The sequence below is a fragment of the Lynx rufus genome, unplaced genomic scaffold (genome assembly GCF_022079265.1).
Source record: "Lynx rufus isolate CCGP_SWC_20201006 ecotype Redwood Valley unplaced genomic scaffold, mLynRuf1.p SCAF_2, whole genome shotgun sequence".
NCBI lineage: Eukaryota > Metazoa > Chordata > Mammalia > Carnivora > Felidae > Lynx > Lynx rufus.
The window spans coordinates 171,563,697-171,582,760 of record NW_025814834.1 but is presented as its reverse complement, the minus strand read 5'-3'; the positions used below and the strand labels follow the sequence as shown (position 1 = coordinate 171,582,760).

Here is a 19,064-nt window from a genome sequence, read left to right as displayed (position 1 = left end):
GAAGCCTGGGTTTGGGATCACGGTGACCTTAGATACCTTTTTTTTAGACGTGACTAAAGCCAGTGCCAATGCATATATCTTTTTGAGTTAATGTTTTTGTTTTCTTTGGGCAAATGTGCAGTAGTGGAATTACTGGATTATATAGTATTTCCTTTTTAATTTTGTGAGAAATCTCCATATTATTTTCCATAATGGCCGCACCAGTTTATATTCCTACCAACAGAGCCTGAGGGTTCCCTTTTCTCTACATCCTTGTCAACACTTGTCTTTTTGTTACTAGCCATTCTGACTGGTGTAATAACTCATTGTGGCTTCGACTTGCATTTCCCTGATGATGAATGCTGTTGAGGAGGGATGGGCAAAACAGACAAAGGGGACTAAGTGGTACAAACTTATAGTTATACAATAAATAAGTTGCGGAGATGGAAAGTACAGCATAGGGAATGTAGTCAGTAATATTGTAATAATGTCATATGGTGGCAGATGGTGACTACACTGTGGTCAACACTGAGTAACGTATAGAATTAATATGTTGGGAGCGCCTAGGTGGCTCAGTCGATTAAGCATCTGACTTGATTTTGGCTCTGATCATGAGCTCATGATTGTGAGATCGAGACCCGCTTTGGGCTCTGCACTGGGCACAAAGCCTGCTTAAGATTCTCTCTCTCCTTCTTCCTCTGTCCCTTCCCAGCTCATGCTCTCTCTCTCAAAAATAAAAACAAAAAAATAAGAATAAACAAAATTAAGTAAAAAACTGTATACCTAAAACTAATAAAACATTTTATGTCGATTGTACTTCAACAACAAAAGAATAATAAAGCTGAAATGACTAAAATACATAAATGAAAGCCAGCACCAGGAACAGTGTCAGGTACCTGGCTGGTTTCAATAGATGTTTGTTGAATGAGTTCTGGAACTGAGAGACAATGACAGGGAGGCAGGCTGTGCTTGTTCAATCTCACCATGTTCTGGGCTCAGACATTCCAATAGAATGGAATAGTTATAAGGAGGGAGATCATGTGTTCACATTCCAAACTCAAGATGAGGAGAAACATACTAAAAATCTGAGAAAGGGTGGACAAAGCTTTTTGGATAGTGATTCAATGGCTTCAAACCCTTCTCTGGTATATAAGCTGTGCTTAATAGCTGGACTCAAATGAGATCATTAAAAGGTAACGTGACCCAAATGAAATTTGCCACCCTAATGTGAGATACGGAAATAGACTCTAACTTGGCAACATAGGACATGGAACCCCTCCTGCTGTCTGCAGAACTTCAATAGCGAATAAGACCCACAGTGCAAATTCCAAGAACCAAGACTAGAGAAATGCAAAGAAATACCTTTGAGACAAAAGATTGAGGGGCAGCATTTTAATATATAAACAGTCAGGCCAGGCCAGAGCCTTGATACTCCAAGTGTGGTGTGGCCCAGGAACATCAGCATCCCCTGAGAACTGGTTAGAAATGTAGACTCTCAGCAACCTTCCCCTCAGACCGACTTCATTCTAACAAGACCTGCAGGTGATTGTATGCATATCAAAGTTTGAGAAGCACTGGGCTGGAACATTTTTTTAAGGTGGGTTTTTGCGCTTAAAATGTGCTTTCAGGTCAACGTAAACCCACTTAAAGTATTTTTAGCTCATTATTTGCTCCATTCTCTCTACCTCTGAGCAACACTGTCACACATCAGTGTCCTGCTCTGGGACTTTGAGATGCTCATGAATCCCAACAGCGTATAGAAGTTTGCTGCGCCATTTCTGTAGACAGTCAGTATGGGTTACAAATTTGATTCCCAAACTTCCATCAGCTGTTCCTTGTATGACACCCCCAGGAGATAGGTTGTATGATAATTTCCTTTTTGGGAGATGATGAAACCGGGGTTCAAGGAGGTTTCATGACTCTCCCAAGGGACACCAAGCAAATTGACATATGAGTCAAAATGAGAACTAGAGGTTTTGATATTCCAATGTGAGGCTCACCAAACTTCGATGCCTTTTCTTTTTATATAAAGAGGATTTTTTTTTTTTTTTTTTGCATAGGAGACTGTAAGAACAAATTCATAGATAACTTTGTGTGAGTTACTGAATAGAAGCCATGCACATATGGGCCCCTGGGATTATGGAAGTTTAAGAGAGAACTGTCTGTCTAGTGGAGAGAGGAGTGAGCCCAGAGAGGGCCATGCCCTGCTCAGCTCCCACACTCCTGCTGCAGTCCAAAGTGACAGGTTTTGCAACCAGGAGCCTCAGAAACCTCAGCTCCTCATGAGGGCTCAGAGTTCACTCAAGGTCTATGAGGGGAAAGGAGCCAGGACTCCCATGAGGCCATGGATATGGCTCTAGAGGTTATGTGGTGGCTTCTAGATGACAACAGCCTGTCCCCAGGAGGATGCTCATTCCTATTTGTTTCTTTCATAGATTCAGAATAGCTGATGTAACTAGACTCTGCCTAAATACATGTGGTGTGCTTCACTGGATTGGATTTCCTAATTAATTCCAATTTCCCTGGCGCAAATTGGGGCCACTTAATGACTCAGAAATGGTCAAGACTGTATACCTGGCATTGATACCAATATGCTCTTTCTACTTTGCCTGAATTTAAGATTTCTCTATCAACCCTAGCCAAACAAAGGCCCCAGATGGGGTTTGTTCAGTTTCAGCTGTCAGTATGGTGATTCTCCTAGGGTCCTCTAGAGAATGATTGCCAGAGTGGCTGCTTAAATCCACCTCCCCCCAAACCCCCCCTCCCCTCCCCGCCCAATCCTCTCTAGACATGCATATTCAATGAGACATATTCATGTAACTGATTAAAAAAACAAAAAAGATGGTGCACTTTAAAATTCCATGTAAAAAGTATTGCTTTGCTAATGTGCTCCTGCCTGTCTGCTCACTACATGGTGCTACAAAGGATAGAGTCATGAGGAATTCAAGGCTGAAGATGTTGGGGATTTTTAGACAACACCAATGCACCCTGCGCCTTATACCCTGCTCTGCAGCCTGCGTAGTTTTGGGGCTTGGCCTAAGGCAAAAACTACAAAGCGTTCTAATGAGCAGAATTATATAACAGGAATGTATGTGCATATTTGACATAGTTTCTTCTCTTGAAGGGCGGCCCTCTGGCTTTGACCCATGCCCTCTCCAAGGGCTTAGAAGGAGTCCAGAGAAGGAGTCTTTTGTTCCCAGCTGCCAATTCTTCTGTAGCCCCTACGGCCCCAGGGACCTGCCCTGCTCTGCGTGGGCCCGCAGAAGCCCTGCAATTTCCACATGGGCGGGTGATTTCAGAACGATGGACAGAGCTGTTCGGCCAGCCTACAGGGAAGAAAGAAAAGGAGAAACAATTTTATCGTGTCTGCCTCCTGCCCCAGAGAAGGGTGAGTTGGAAGGACCGGGTAGGCATGGGGCATTGAAGTCTATTCCAAGCATCCAGTGACCCTAGGAGAGGTGGAGATTAGAATGGCATGAGGCTCACGAAAAATGGGTCCCCTTCCACGGAAACATCATTCACTTCTGGAAAATCTGTGCCGATGGAAATAGAAGTGTCACACGGTTTGTTTGCTTGTTTTCCCACATGGTTTTTAATACTTCTTTTTTAAATTGGAAAATAGAGGAAAGAAAATAACTCTTCCATTTTTCCATTGCCCAGACCTTAATGAAAGTTAGCATTTTGGTATGTTTCCCTCCAGTCTTTTCTCCTGTGCAAATTTGTCGTTGGTTTTTACATAGAAGAATGATAGTATATATCAATTTTGAATCTGCTTTCGTTTTACTTTATTTTTTAAATGTTTATTTATTTTTGAGATAGAGTGTGTGGAGGAGGGGCAGAGAGAGAGACAGAGAGACAGACAGACAGAATCCCAAGCAGGCTCTGCTCTGTCAGCACAGAGCCTGACTCAGGGCTCTCACTCAGGACCTGAGAGATTATGACCCGAGCTGAAGTCAGATGCTTAACTGACTGAGCCACCCAGGCACCCCCCCCAAGTCTGCTTTTATTTTTAACATACCATGGCACACTACAAGATTTTTCCCTCTTCTTAAAATTTTTCTTATTGGCTGTGTTAATATTCCATAAGTTAATGAACTGTTTCCTTTCTATTGGAGACTTACATTTCTAGGTCTTCACCACTATAAATATAGTGCAGACGGTATTTCCCCAATTCTACCTGTTTCTTAAGGACCAACTCTTAGAGAAGTGGGCTTACAGCATAAAAGGACATACCCATTTTTACACCTGATACATGATACCACAGTGCTTTTTACACTGCTGCAATAATGCAGGAAGCTGCCAGGCCCACTCTGTAAAGAAGCTGTATTCAGAAGGGCTCTCAGCCAACAACATGGGCCATTCTCTACAGAGAGTGGTGGGGAAGGCCAACTTGATGCAGTGGATGCTAAGCTCTGCGATGGCAGCCATGTTCTTGTATGAATGGCTCAATCCCATTCTGGAATTCTGAAATCTCAACAGCTCCCAAACCACTTTTATGGTAATTCATTTGCCTCCAAGTGAATTAGGAAGCGAAACCCGATGTGAGGCTATCTGTGACCCTTATGTAGCCCAGTTAGTGTGAATATTTTTATACTCTGCTTCGTAAATACTCATGAATTTAGCATATTGGGGGGGGCACCCAAGACCCCACTGGACTGTTCTCTGCTCTATTGTATATGGGTAGAATTACTTCCTAAAATGTGAAAATCCCTGGAAGCAGGTGGGAGGTGTTCACCCTCAGCCTAAAGCTCTTCAGTCTTCACCAGGATGGAGTCCAGCTCCCATCAGGGCTCCACACACCTGTATATCACTATAATGCATGGCAAAGAGCCAAACAAGTTGAAAGAGGAACACAGTGAGATCAGAGAAGAGGATGGTGCTCTGTGTGTATATGATGTGTGTGTGTGTGTGTGTGTGTGTGTGTGTGTGTGTGTGTGTAGGGATGGGGAAAGCAGAGGAAGGAAGTGGCATTTCAGCAGGACCCCGAAGGATGTTCTTGGGCTTCACAAAACATAACAGCTTCTTTCTCTGAAAAGGCCTCATGACTGTACCTTCCTTTTACCACCATTTGTAAGTTGGTATCTGGCGCCGTTTGATAAATCTTTCTCCGCCAGGTCAGACTCTAGATCTGACCTGTGGCTACTGGCCCAGAAAGAATATCCCAGCACCTGGCTCAGTGCCTGCCCTTTGGTCTGCACCCAGTAAGCACTGCTGAAAGAGGGAATGCTGGACGATAACCGAGAGGTATTCATTTCAAGTTGATGAAGAGCCTGAGCAGCCTAACTCCTAATGAGTATGTTCCTAGGTTGGGCGAGTCGGGAACAAAGCAAAGATTTTAAGCAGGGGGGGGGGTTTTCTAAAGCACCTGTGTAGTTTCGATTGAAGAGAGGCACCTGGGTTTTTGTAGGCCGTGCTCTGGTTTTCATTGTGGCACTGTCAACCCTGAGGTTCTCTGTAAGCACAAAGATGGTGTGATTACTGTTATTATGGGAAAGAGCCACGGGCCAGTCCCAGGGGACCCATGCGCCTTTGAAGAGGGCCCATCTGGAGATGACAGCCTGTATCTGTGGGCTTCTCACTTGCAGACCTGGAGAGTGAGGGACCCAATTCAGCTCAGAAAGTGTGGCCAGTGAGACCACCTGGGGTGGGTGAATCCCTCAAATGCCTCTGCCGGAGCCCTGGGAACAAGGCAACAGTGTGTAGCTCTAGTGGGAACCTGGCTTGGCAAGTTCCTGCTGGGCAACACTGGAGGCCTGAAGAAATGGGATGGGCTCAGGCAGCCAGCACACGTGTGTGTGTGTGTGTGTGTGCGCGTGTGTGTGGTGGTAGTTGGGTTGTCTTTCGATATGACAGAACCTACTATGTATCAGGCAAAAATGAGCAAGGTATAGTCTCTGCCTTAAAAGAAGCTTTCAACTTGATGGGTGCTTTGGAGGCACCCATTGCCAGAGTAAGCCCTTCAAAGGGTAAGCCTTGGGATCCAGAGACCAGTCCTCACCACCTCCTCTTCCTCATCTCTTGATCAGCCCCCAAGAGGCTGGGTGACCAATTTCTCAAATTACCTTCTAAACCTAGAGAAAGTGCTTGCTGGCTATTCTGGGGGTTCCACATTTATATCAACCTTTAAATGGTGGTAGGATAAGAGAAACTGATTTTAGGACATGAATTATCTCTCGGTTTTCCAAGGAAATTATTAAGTCATCCAAACCTGCGTCTAAGTCTCCATAGGATATGTGCCCATTGAAACAGTATGGTGACCATGACAAGGGCTGGACCCCACCCTTCAGGGTAAACCTGGAGGAACAGGGCTTGGTGCTTGGTAGGGCCTCAGTCAGCAGTCCCCTTGTCCCTATGAAATGTCTCACCCAAGTCACCTTTGGGAAATTGGGGTGTGACCCAAGCAGGGAGCAGGTGAGTGGGCCACAAGTAGGGTAGAGTTGGGGCTCAGGGGACCTAAAGACACTGGACCAGGGTGTGAGCTTCTTGGGTGTGGTGTGAGGGACCCAGCAGCTTGAGTCACTGATGGAACAATCTCAGGTAGTTCAGATGTGGCCCAGTGAGGGGGGCTGTCCTTGGGCAGGGGAGGGACTCTTCCCCTTTGCAGGCCTTTTTCCCTTCAAACTGTGGGTGTTAAGAAAGTATAGACAAGTCTGTGTAAAGCATTATAGTTCCAACAATAAGGACACTGAAGTCGAACCCGGGCTTGAGTCCTTCCTCCAAGAACCAGAAGCTTGTGACCTTATGACAGCCACATAAACTCTCTAAGCCTCTGTTTCTTTATCAGTGAAAATGGGGATCAAAGTATCCATGTCACTAGATTATTGAGAGGATTAGTGAGATAACGCATGGAAAGGGTTTGGCTCCTGACAGTACTCTAAGGAGTTTGATGGAGCTGGGTTGTACTAGCTGTGTGATTTGGGGTATGTTACTTAACCACTCAGTGCCTCTGTTTCCTTACAAGCAAATGGGTGGCGTCAGCAGAGAAAAACCTCATAAGGTTGTTGTGGGGTTTCAATAACGTGATCCTCGGTAAATGCTTAGTGCAGTACTGGGCACTGAGCAAGCCCTAGAGACATGCCGGCCACCATCATTGTTATCACACCAGCCGTCACCACCATCATCCTTGTGATCATCATCGCCATCACCTTACAAAGACGTTTATTTAAGAAGCATGTGCCTGGCAGTGCGACCTCGAGCCGGCCGGTTGATGATATGCACCACCCTGTAAGGTGTATCACTGTCAGAGAGTGGACATAATTTGCACTTGGTTCCTCCCCAGCCTTTCAAGTCCCCGTGGGCAGCAGAGCTCCCTTGTCCAAGGTGCTGCTCCAAAGCCCAAATGCGGTTATTGCTGTGACCAGTTCAGGGCCAAGGCCAGGCCTGGGCACATTTCCTCAGGATGGTGTGAAAGGTTAGGATTTGGGGGTTCCCAGCTCCAAGGCTCCCCGCATTTACTACAGATCATCTCATTTAAGTCCCACAACAGCGCTATGAGGTTGATTCCATTGCTTCTGACACGTGCTTCCTTGAATTCTACTGGCTGGGCAGGCACTTTTCAAGAAGGGAAGTGAAACACCTACTTGTTAATTGCCTGGAAGTCTCACCTTGTCGGTCAGGCTGCTGTCGCAGGCCGGGTGTGCCAGGAGCAGCCGCACCATGTCGGCGTTGCCGTGGTGACAGGCCAGCATGAGGGCCGACGATCCCTCGTGGTCCTGCAGGTTGACATCTGCCTGGCAGTTGAGCAGTGCCTGGACCATGTCCTCCCTGTCATGGCTGACTCCCAGCATCAGGGCAGTCTGGCCTCCCTGCCACACAGAGCACAGGGGAATGGTGAGGATCCCCTCTCCAGCCTGGGTATGCTTGGGCAAGAAGGTTCCAGAAAATGACCATTGAATCTGAATCTCCTCCTGCCCCTGGTAATGGACACATCCTTCTCCACCTGGCAAACTTCTGCTTTGCCAAAACACTAGTCAAATGCTACATCCTCTCTAGAGCCCTCTGCTAACACCCCAGGCACGGGATATATAACACAGCACTTACCACTTGGTATCGCAACCTGTCAATCTCTCTCCTTCTCGTGGACTGTGAAATTTTTGATGGCAGGGACTAAGCCTTTTTCATCTCTGTCTCCCCAGTGCCTGGCACCAAGTACATGCCGATAAACATGGAATGATAGAGTAAATGAAGGGTTGAATGCTTCTGTACTGTGGTTTTTTAATCTCTGCCCTGGCCTAACTTCCTGCAGGAAGGCTTGGTCTACTCAGAACACCCCTGGTATTTTCAGTTCAGTGATACCTAGAACCCTCTTGTCTTGACAAGATCTCTGCCCGCATGGTCCTATGGTCATTGCTAATCTATCACCATTTAAACTTTTTTTTAAAGGTTTTTTGTTTTTTATACTTATTTAAATAATCTCTACATCCAACATGGGGCTCCAAGTCACAACCCCAAGATCAAGAGTTGCATACTCTTCTGACTTGAGCCAGCCAAGTACCCTGGCATTGACAACTGTTCACATCCCTGTAATCATTAGTGCATGTGGCAGTGGCCTCAAGTCAGAAAGTGAGTCCAAAGCCCTGGTTCTCCTATTTCCTAGTGTGTGACTCTGGCCCCATCACTTGTATTCCCTGAATCTTGCCTTTTTCTTTTCTTAAAAATTATCATCATAATCTGTCCTGTGTACCTCACAGGGCTTTTGTGGGAATCCAGTGAAATAAAGGGTGTAAATAGAACAACGTATGGTAGCAGTTTTGCTGATTATAAATGGGCCATTTATTTCTCATAGATTTTCCTTTATGTACATAGTCCTATTAAATGACCTGATTATATTTTTCCCTTATGGTTCTCCTGGGTTCCAGGTAGGTCAGGCTTGTCTCTCACTGGACACCAGGCTTTTTTAAGGTTGTAAGAATGAGGCAAGGACTATGTTTTCCCTCCTTTCAGATCCCTATGGCTCTCAGCACCAAGTCCTACGTGTAAAAAGTGCTGAGGACATGTTTGCTGATATGTTTGCTCACTGATTAAGGGCCGGTCTGTGGTCACTGATGGATTATGCTTCCCTGCCCAGAACTTTGGGACTTAGAGAAAAGAAAGGAGGTTTGCAGTCAGGAAAATCCTGGCTGTGTCACTTATTATCTATGTGAATTGAGTTAACTATTATCTATGTGAATTGAGTTAACCTCTCAGTGGCTTCTCCTGATCTAGTGAAATGGGAATGCTCAACAATATTACCTGCCTCATGGGGCTGTTCTGAGACTCATGTGCTTAACAAGTGCTGTGCATGTGTTAGCTATTATTGTTGTTATGAGCATGAGCGATAATGTGTGACAAATACCCAGTATGTGGGATTGTAGTCTTAGGTATCCTGGTTCTCCATTTCTCTGGCACCCAGATAGATCTTTCCAGAGAAGCCTTGTTTGCCTTTTGGTTTGCTTATACTCAGCCCTGAAGTAATGGTTCTTTCTTTACTGGCCTACCTAGATCAGGAGATTTCCATCGAGACCCCTCTCTCCAAGTGGTATTAAAGCCAGATGAGTTATGTAGATTGTCCTCTTGTCTGTCCCTATGCCTGGCTTGGGGCCCCTGCCTTCCTCACCTCCCTCCTGGTCCAGTTCAATACAATTTAATTCAACGATATTTACAGAGTGCTGCTATATGCCAGGCACGGTGCTGATCCTGGAGATACAAAGAGAAATAAACAGCTTAGCCTAGGAGACTCCCAGCCTCCTAATTCACTATTTACCTGGTACCTGCAGCTCATATGCAGCTGAAATATGTAAAAGCCCTGGAGGGAGCTGAAGGGAGCAGTGGCAGCTATGAATTCCTTTCCCTCCTTAGCAACCTGGGATGAGACCCATGCCCTCCTAGAGCATCTATAAAAAAAGGGCATTGATTTTGATTTTGATGAGCATCCCTTCTTAAAAGAGGGCCAATTTAGAAAAAAAATTAACATATTTATGGCAAACATTTTAAAATGAAAGCAGCTTTATTAAATCCCATGGGGTAGGAGCTCTAGGTGAAAATACTTTGAAAAACAGAAAGTGATCTACAAATGTCTGTTCCTTGCCATCAATAGGATCACTATTAGATAAAGTGTGCAAAGTGACTTTGCTATCTGGGTAGGCTACTGTCTGCAGTCACTTTCTGGGGGTGGGGGAGGACAAGGGAGTTAAATATATTGTTGGGAGGCACTTTCTTAAATTTTTTTTTTTTCCAACGTTTTTATTTATTTTTGGGACAGAGAGAGACAGAGCATGAACGGGGGAGGGGCAGAGAGAGAGGGAGACACAGAATCGGAAACAGGCTCCAGGCTCTGAGCCATCAGCCCAGAGCCCGACGCGGGGCTCGAACTCACGGACCGCGAGATCGTGACCTGGCTGAAGTCGGACGCTTAACCGACTGCGCCACCCAGGCGCCCCAAGGAGGCACTTTCTTATGGGTCTCTAAGTTTTTTGCATACTTTGTGAGTGAGACACTATCTGCTCTGTTGTTCTAGACTGTCTTTTTATTTTTTGCTTTATTTTATTTTTTAAGTAGGCTCCACACCCAGCGTGGAGCCCAGTGTGGGCCTTGAAGTCACAACCCTGAGACCCAGACCTGAGCTGAGATCAAGAGTCAGATGCTTAACTGACTGAGCCATCCAAGCACCCCTAGACTGTCTTTTTAAAGATGCTTGTATAGTGAACAGCCTTGGAAGAAAGAGATAGCGTCTTCTCCAAAACAAAGGGCAAACATACTCGCTATCCAATATAAAAGATTCAGGTTCCCTAAGCTCAGGGTTCCTTTCCAGTAATACAACCTACTCCATGTACAGGGATCTGACCCTCCTCACACCTGTGGGAATTGGGTATTGGGGCTCAGGGTACTGGTGTAAATACCGATGCCATGGCTACTCTTCCTGCTGTGAGTAATACACTGTCCATCTCTGGCACAGGAGTTTCATGTCTTCTGCCAGCGTCCATGACACTGTAGCATGCTAACTTGTTAGCATTAAGGTAGAGTACAATCTCAGACCCTTCACAGTTCTTTTTTTTTTTTTTTTTTTTTTAATTTTTCTTTCAATGTTTTTATTTATTTTTGGGACAGAGAGAGACAGAGCATGAACGGGGGAGGGGCAGAGAGAGAGGGAGACACAGAATCGGAAACAGGCTCCAGGCTCCGAGCCATCAGCCCCGAGCCTGACGCGGGGCTCGAACTCACGGACCGCGAGATCGTGACCTGGCTGAAGTCGGACGCTTAACCGACTGTGCCACCCAGGCGCCCCTCACAGTTCTTGATAGTTAAGCTACATCTCTGATCACTCTGGGGGGAAAGAGAGTTGCATGCATTCTGTTGTTCTCATATTGGTCAAAGATGGGTAAGTGGTCTTTTGAGGAGTTCCCATTGTTCCATATGGAGCCTTGTCTAACTCAAAGCCCTTCGGGCTAAGGACCATGCCCCTATGCTATCCTCTCAAGTAGAGGGGCCCAGAAGCTAAACAGAGACATGCTAACCCTTTGAACTGCTTTCTAATTCATGATGGAGGTTGATCACCTGCAGAGGCTTTCTACACAACCAACAAATGCCTTTCAGCATTTTCATGTCCTGCTGGTGCTAACTGGTTCAAGAAGTCTGGTCCAGATGGACTTTGCCCAGTTTCAGACCAGGACACAGATTACAAGCTCACTGACCTCTGTCCTAGCCTGTCTGGGTCTCAGAAGCTTTTGAGGAAACCAAATGTACAGGCTTTGGATGGATGCCATTTGGAGGGCCCAGCCTTCTTGGGTTAAAAACTCTACAGGGATCTACATGCAATTTTTCACCCCACTGGCAGAATAAAACTGAGAGGTACCCATATTTATTAAAGATGGGATCACGTTCACACCTCTTACCTGAGTAGCTTGGATGTTCACATTTCCTTCTCTTAAGAGCTTCCAGACGACAGCCATGTCTTCGTCGGTCTCTGCAGAAGCCAAGGGAGTGATCATCACGGCAGTGTAGCCGGCTTTGTTCTGATGGTCAACATTGCAGACACCTGCAGGGGGAGCAGTAGGCGCTGGGATAGCTCCCGGGTTGGGGGGGGTGGGGGCACGGGAGGGGGCAGGAGTGAGCTTCTGCTTTAGCAGAGCACAGTTCAACAGGGCACTCCCTGCTAGTTAAAAGGCCATGGAGCAGAGCAATCTTTTCCCAGTGGTGAGGTCAGTGTTTACATTTTTAGCAGCCTTTAAAAGTGGCTAGTTTTCTTTACAAGTTTTCTGAAGCTACTCAGCAAGAAAGGTCCAACAAGGTAGTAGAGTCAGAGATGGCCAAGGGGTAAAATGACCAGGACTGTTTCCTAAAGCAGAGCACATGACATGATTCCCATTTTACAGATGAGGATACTGAAGGTCGGTGAAGCTTCATAAACTGCCCGAGTGAAGATGAAATGAGACCAGAGCTCAGGTGAGTCTGGCTCTCGAGCCCACCACTCACCTGGCCACCCATCAGCCACAACTGTCATTTTAGGCTTTACTCTAGGTCTGTGTACAACTCTTAAGTTGGTGGCAGCGTTTTCATGTCTTTTCCAAAGGCCTAGTGATATGTTGGGCAGTGTGCCAGGTGGCATGAAAAACGCCACAGGAAATCTTTCCAGGAATAAGCATCTTATTTGAAAAATCGGGGAGGGGGGAGGCCTCCATACACATTTGGGTTAAAGCAATTAAGAATATACATTTCAAAGTAGAATGAAAAATAGCACATTTTAAATATTTAAATACTTAAATAAAGTATTAGTTGAGAACTCAAAGGAAATATCTGCTTTGTAACCCTGGGGGTATGCGTTCATATCTCTCTGCACCAAAGGTGACATAGGTCATCAGCTTCTTACCTATTGTATAAATGATCCCACTTCTTTTTTTTGATTTATTTTATAAATTTTTTTTAAATGTTTATTTATTTTTGAGAGAAAGAGGGAGAGAGAGAAAGAGAGAGAAAATGAGAATGAGTGGGGAAGGGGCAGAGAGAGAGAGGGAGACACAGAATCTGAAGCAGGCTCCAGGCTCTGAGCTGTCAACACAGAGCCTGACGTGGGGCTTGAACTCACGAACTGTGAGATCATGACCTGAGCGGAAGTCAGATGCTTCACCGACTGAACCATCCAGATGGCCCACAGTCCCACTTCCTAAGGGCAATACCATGTGGAAAACAAAATCTTTCCCATACTGTTGCTTATCCAAAAAAGCTATGTATCTCTTTTGGACAATAAAAAAACTATCTCTATAGATCAAGTCATTTAGTTTTTCTTAGCATTTCCTCTGTAGAATGGGGATAATAATAGAACCTATGGGGTTACCATGAAATTTAATGAGTTAATATATCAAAAGAACTTAGAACAGTACCTAGCACATTGTAAACAGTCAGTAAGCACTTACTGTTTCACTAGTATAGTATTCTTATTTCTGTATCCTTGCTACTTGCTCATGAAGACTTAGGTATTCATTGTAACAGATATGGTTTATGAAAAAATGCCAATTAGGGTGACTTATTTACAAGTTCTGTACTTGGGGTAAAAAAACAATATTTGTTTGACATTCGCTCCACCCCACCTCAAACAATTTTTCAGAAATGTGCCATTGTGATGCCAGGATGCCAGTGGATACAAAAAAATCAGTCTGGTCCATTTATCATCAGTAAGCCCCTCTGACCACTGTCATGACCAGCTGGGCTATGAAAGCTGAATCTAACTCCACACATTGCCTCACAACTTTGCCTTGATAAAGATGGGAATATCTGCATTGCCGTGTTAATGACTTTTTTATTTTTACCTCTTGACTATCTTGTGTTTGCTTTTAAGAGGTGTAAACAGTCCTCAGGTTACAGTTCTCTTTACTCTCTTCAGGAACATGACTTGTAGCTCAGCAGAGTAAGGACTGACTCCTCCTCAGGGGTTCAGAAAGGGGCTTCACCCAGGGCTTTCACAGCAAATTCTTTTGAGCAGCCCCTAGGGAGTAAAGCCAACCCTCCCTGGAGTCAAGAAGAAAGACTCATGACTGAGCACGCTCCAGTTCAACAAGCTTTCTCCCCTGCAGCGGTGTTCTGGCAAAATAAAGGATGGATCACATGGGGTGCCTGGGTAGCTTAGTCGGTTAAGTGTCTGACTGCGGCTCAGGTCATGATCTCATGGTTCGTGAGTTCAAGCCCCACGTCGGGCTCTGTGCTGACAGCTCAGAGCCTGGAGCCTGCTTCAGATTCTGTGTCTCCCTCTCTCTCTGCCCCTCCCCTGCTAATGCTCGTTCTCTCTCTCTCTCTCTCTGTCTCTCAAAAATGAATAAATACTAAAAAAATAAAATAAAAAAATAAAAAAAATAAAGGATCACAAAAGACTAAGGTGGTAGAGGTGCACCTGCTGGCTCCATTCTCAAAAATGATGAGTCACTTCAGTGTAGCCCCTTACGGTTTGTAGTGTGCTTTCTGGATGCTTCACAACTGCCTGGGATGGGAGCCTATGTTTCGGAGTGTGACTGGTCTGTCCTCCTCAACAGCCCTTCTACATTGAGGGAAAGTAATGGTACCTTCAGCCCGTTCTCCAGCAAATCTTCATTCTTTGTGCTTACGGCTATTTAGCTCTATCAGTAAGTTAAACAGAAAGCTTCCAGATCACTTTAGGGTTGGTGAGACCTGAATGGATTCTCAGTCCACACCAGCAGAAGTGCACAACAACCAAAGCTTAGGGCGTCTGTTCTCTGGCCTGGCCCACCTGGAGAACTTCTAACAGGCTGCAAGTCTGAGCTACTTGAAGATGAGGGCTCTACATTTCCAGTCTTTGGATTCTTCACACACAGGGGCATGTTCCATTGAATTATGGGCCTTTCTCAGTTGAGCTACCCTTTTTGTGGTATCCATGAATCCATGAAGAACTGAAATCTAGTAAAATTGGCTCAGTGTCAGAGTTGGGAATTTATCTTCCTCTGATGATGTGGAAAGCGGAAAGAATTTTAGGCTGTCATTAGGTCCATCACCTATTCATTCCAGTAAAAAGTTTCAAGGCTTCTTAAGGGAACTTTGGAGTATTGGAATGATGAGAAGGAGCCAGTCATGAGAAAGGTTTTAGGGAAAAGGGTTCAGATAGAAAGAGAAAAGGAGGGAATGAGCATGGTGAGTTTGAGGACATCTGATTGGAGTGGGTGGAAAGAGAATGCGTGGTGGTGGCTGAGGGAGCAAATGCAGGCAGGAGTCAGGCCTTCTTGGATTTCTGAAGGCCAGGCTGAGGAAGTTGCCTTTCATCTTAGGAGACATGGAAAGCCGTGGGAGGAATTTAAGGCAGGGTGGATAAGATCCAAGTTGGGGGAAAGCTGTTGGATCTAGAACTGAGACTCCCTGATGCCCACTTAAACTCCTCCTCTAGCCTCCTACATAAGGTTTACAGATCTAGCATGTGCTCTAATTCCTGGATGCCAGGAATGGGAAGAACAAGTCAGTCATATCAATTTTAAACCCCAGCAGCACACTCAGTCATTATGTGATCTTGGGATCACGCAAAAGCCTATTGACTTTTCTGAGCATCACTTGCATCACTTATAAAAAATCGGAGTAATCATCCCTATTGACAGGAGTTATGAGGATTAAGTGAGACCTCATTTGCCAGGGGCTTAGTAGAGGGCCTAGTCTGCGGAGGATCATTTGGGGTGTTAAATCTCCTATAGATACTCTCCTAGATATCCCACATACAGCCTTCCTGAACTCCTAGATGACACGGGACCTGGACATGCCTTCAGTCAGCCCCATCACCCACCTGTCCACACCATCACTCCTAGGCCACTTGATGTTGTCCCACACAGCAACGTGAGGGTAGTAATACCTACATCACAAGAGCGTTGTGAAGAATAAGTGACATAACAAAGGCACGGTGGTCTAGTCCACTTCCTAGAATACAGGAGGAACTCAGGACAGTGAAGCATCACCTCCCTGGAAGGAAGTGGCTACAAAAGTTGCCCTTCAAGGAGGGACCCGGGCTGTGCAGATGCACCTGTTTCTGACCTGTCTCCAGCAGCAGCTTCACCACAGAGAAGTTGGAGTGAGACACGCTATAGTGAAGAGCCGTGTTCCCGTTGCCATCTGCCATGTTCACAAGCAGCTTCAGGAAGTGTGGGGAGTGGGGCTGGACCCCACGGAGGTAGGCCGCCACCACAGCAGGGCTAGACGACTTCCGGCTGGAGACGCGGAACCACTCTTGACTGATGGTGTTCAAGCTCTGCCTCTGAAATACCAACAGATTCCAGTTCCAGGAGATTACCTGGCCTGGGGTGCTCCAGCCGGGGTGTTCCTTCCCACTAGGAAAAGTCAGCTTTGGATGCTTCATGGCTATCCCTTCAGCTCCCTGTAACTCCATGTGACTTACTCCTGGAGGGATCAGAGCTAGTGGGGTTGAGTTTGCACCTGTGTGATGAGCCCCCCATGTGAGGTAGAAAGAGGACTGGGAGAGCAAACAATAACTGGTGACAGTGTCCTAGGTGACAGTTTGAATCTACTGTAAGTTTAGCTTGCGTCCCTTGTATGCACAGGATAACCAAGGCCCCATCTTTCATATAACCAGCCAATATTGACCTTAGCCCAGACTCTATCAGGACTTTTGTGTGTGTTCAATAGCCATAACTAGCAAGTCACAACATTTTACTAATGGGAAAAATGCATGCTGAAAGCTAAGATCAACAACATGGCCAATTTATGCTAGAAAATAAAACCCAAACAGCTGTGCTTGAATTATTTTTGGCTTTTAAGCTTTGCTAGAACCTTCAGAGAAAATGATTTAACAACCCATGGCAGGACCTCACTATCTGCAGTATTTAGCTCCTTTGGAACCATCGATGAGGAGAATTCCAGACATAAATGACATCAATTCTCTGTGTTACATGACCTACATGTTTAAAATAGAACATGTTTAAGTTATTTATGTAAGGGGGAGGAGAAACCATGGGGATGTGACTTCACACTCATTCTGGAAAGGGACTGGAGTTGGAGTCACTTAAGCCAATGTAGCCAGGCTTAAGTCCTGGCTCAGTTGTATGACCTTGGAAGTCATGTAGTCATTTTGAACCTTCCTGTCTCAACTACAAAATGTGGGTGAAAAGAGGGCTGGGTCCCTAACCTGTCCCTGGCTCTACACAGTGAGGTCTTTGTACAACCTGCTTTGTCTCGAAGGTGGGGTGGGGGTCGGGGGTACTTTGAACCTAACGTGGGTGTGGTGTCAGGTTTGCACATCCTCCATCACTTTTCTTTTTCTGTTTCTTATTTACTTTATTTTTAAGTAAACTCTATGCCCAGTGTGGGGCTTGAACTCACAACCCCAAGATCAAGGGTTGCGTGTTCTACCAACTGAGCCATCCAGGTTACCCTATGTCTTCTAGGCAGAAACAGTGGAATCTTTTGTGGCTGAAACATTTTTTATATATCAGAATATCTCCCTTTCCTGTGGAATCTTCAGGAGAATCTGGAGAAAAATCCTAATATTAAGGAACATACAGCTTAGTTCTGTAATTCATTCAGAACTACTTATTCTGTAACTCAGAATAAGTAACAGGAGTTTTGATCAACATCCATCCACATCACACACTGTTTTTTTAACAATCTGGGAACAGTTGTTTGCCAAATCAGCTGAGATAGAATAATCAAGATGGGTTGGGCTGAATCGATCATTTTTTACCCCTAAGCCTCTTCTGCAAGGGAGAACAAAATGGGCTCTAAAATGCTTATGGGTTGTTACACACTGGGGCTTACCAGCTGGCTCTCATGACTTGGGAAAATGTGTCTGTGCCAGTATTTCTTGAGTAAAAGTAGAACCTAATGGTTACCTGTTTACATCTCTGTGGGCCATGAAGGTGTTAAGGCGCCAACAGATATATTTTCTTGCTTTTGGTCTCTCAACCCATAGGTATACGTCAAGAAAAACAGTATAGACTACAGAATTAAATACCAGGGCTTGAGGGTAATGAAACATGCTGCCCACCGCCCACCTTCATTTTATTAATGAGGTGAACTGACTTGCTCAAGATCTCACAGAGGTCCTGGGACTAGAATCCCGGTTCCCATTCCACACGCTCTTCACTCTGCCCACAACTCTCTCCAATTTTGAGGTAATTTTGAGCCTAAGCCACACAGTTTTGTTTTGTTGATTGTTGTACACCTGACATTCAGGTGCAGCGCCTGATAACCCTCGGTAGTGCCTCTGAGCACCAGGCTGCTTCCTGGTGCAAATGCATCGGTTCCCCTCTCCCAGCATAACCCATCACCTAGGCAGCAGAGTTTGGGCAAATGAAGGCACCCAGAGGAAAGGGACTCCATGCACACCCACACTGCTGCCTCAGGCAGGAGACCAAAGTCACCGAGCTGGAACTAACAGCTTAAACAGCATGGACATCCTTCCATGACAATGAAAAATCACAGTACCAAGAGTTGGTCAGTGGTGGCCCCACTTTCTGGCAGATGTTGGCTCAATGCCCGGCATGCACTGAGGAATTCTTCTGAAGGCTTATATCTAAAGAGGAAAAATAAAATACATACATATATAAATATATATATATATCTTCATATTAATAAAAAAAGAAAGTAATCCCCTACCTTGACTTTCACTTCTCAGCAGCTGAAACACTCACACTAAGCAACTTCCCAGGACAAGGGATATTACACTGAATACAGCCTCCCACAATGAGGCTTGGCTTCTGAACTCTTCTGAAGAGTGAGTCAAGCACATTGCCCTTTTAATCCTGCTGTTTTCAGGAGGAGTAGATCACCAAAGCATTCTGGGGGCCATGGGCCTAACTGCAATTCCTGACATGCTGGGAAAGGAAGGGCTGTCTTCCTGACTTTGGCTAAAACATTTTCTGCCTCAGCGACTTGAAAAACCCAAAGAACCCAATCCATACTAGCAAATTTTGTCAGGTTGTTCTTTCATGAAGGGTACCATCAATGCTAACAGAGTCAATAAAATGAAAATCAGTTAAGCTGGGATGCACTCAATGATGAGCACTCTTCCCGTGTTAGTATAAGGGCAGACAGACCATCCCAGGGTAGGACTTAATGGCATTGGTCACCAGGAAGCTCTACCCTCATCACGTCTTTATAGTGCTGCCATG

At 45.4% G+C, this 19,064-nt stretch overlaps 1 protein-coding gene across 1 annotated transcript in view; it reads right to left on the bottom strand.

Annotated features, from left to right (window-relative positions):
* Positions 1 to 3,200: 3,200 nt before the first annotated feature.
* Positions 3,201 to 19,064, bottom strand: part of KANK4 (KN motif and ankyrin repeat domains 4) — a 30,431-nt gene continuing 14,567 nt past the window's right edge. Inside the window, exons 5-9 of the mRNA XM_047082542.1 lie at positions 18,379 to 18,466; positions 15,973 to 16,192; positions 11,850 to 11,992; positions 7,584 to 7,784; positions 3,201 to 3,305 (exon numbers count right to left, since the gene is read on the bottom strand). Of these exons, the coding sequence (XP_046938498.1) occupies positions 3,201 to 3,305; positions 7,584 to 7,784; positions 11,850 to 11,992; positions 15,973 to 16,192; positions 18,379 to 18,466 (757 nt within the window). The remainder of the gene's footprint in view (positions 3,306 to 7,583; positions 7,785 to 11,849; positions 11,993 to 15,972; positions 16,193 to 18,378; positions 18,467 to 19,064) is intronic.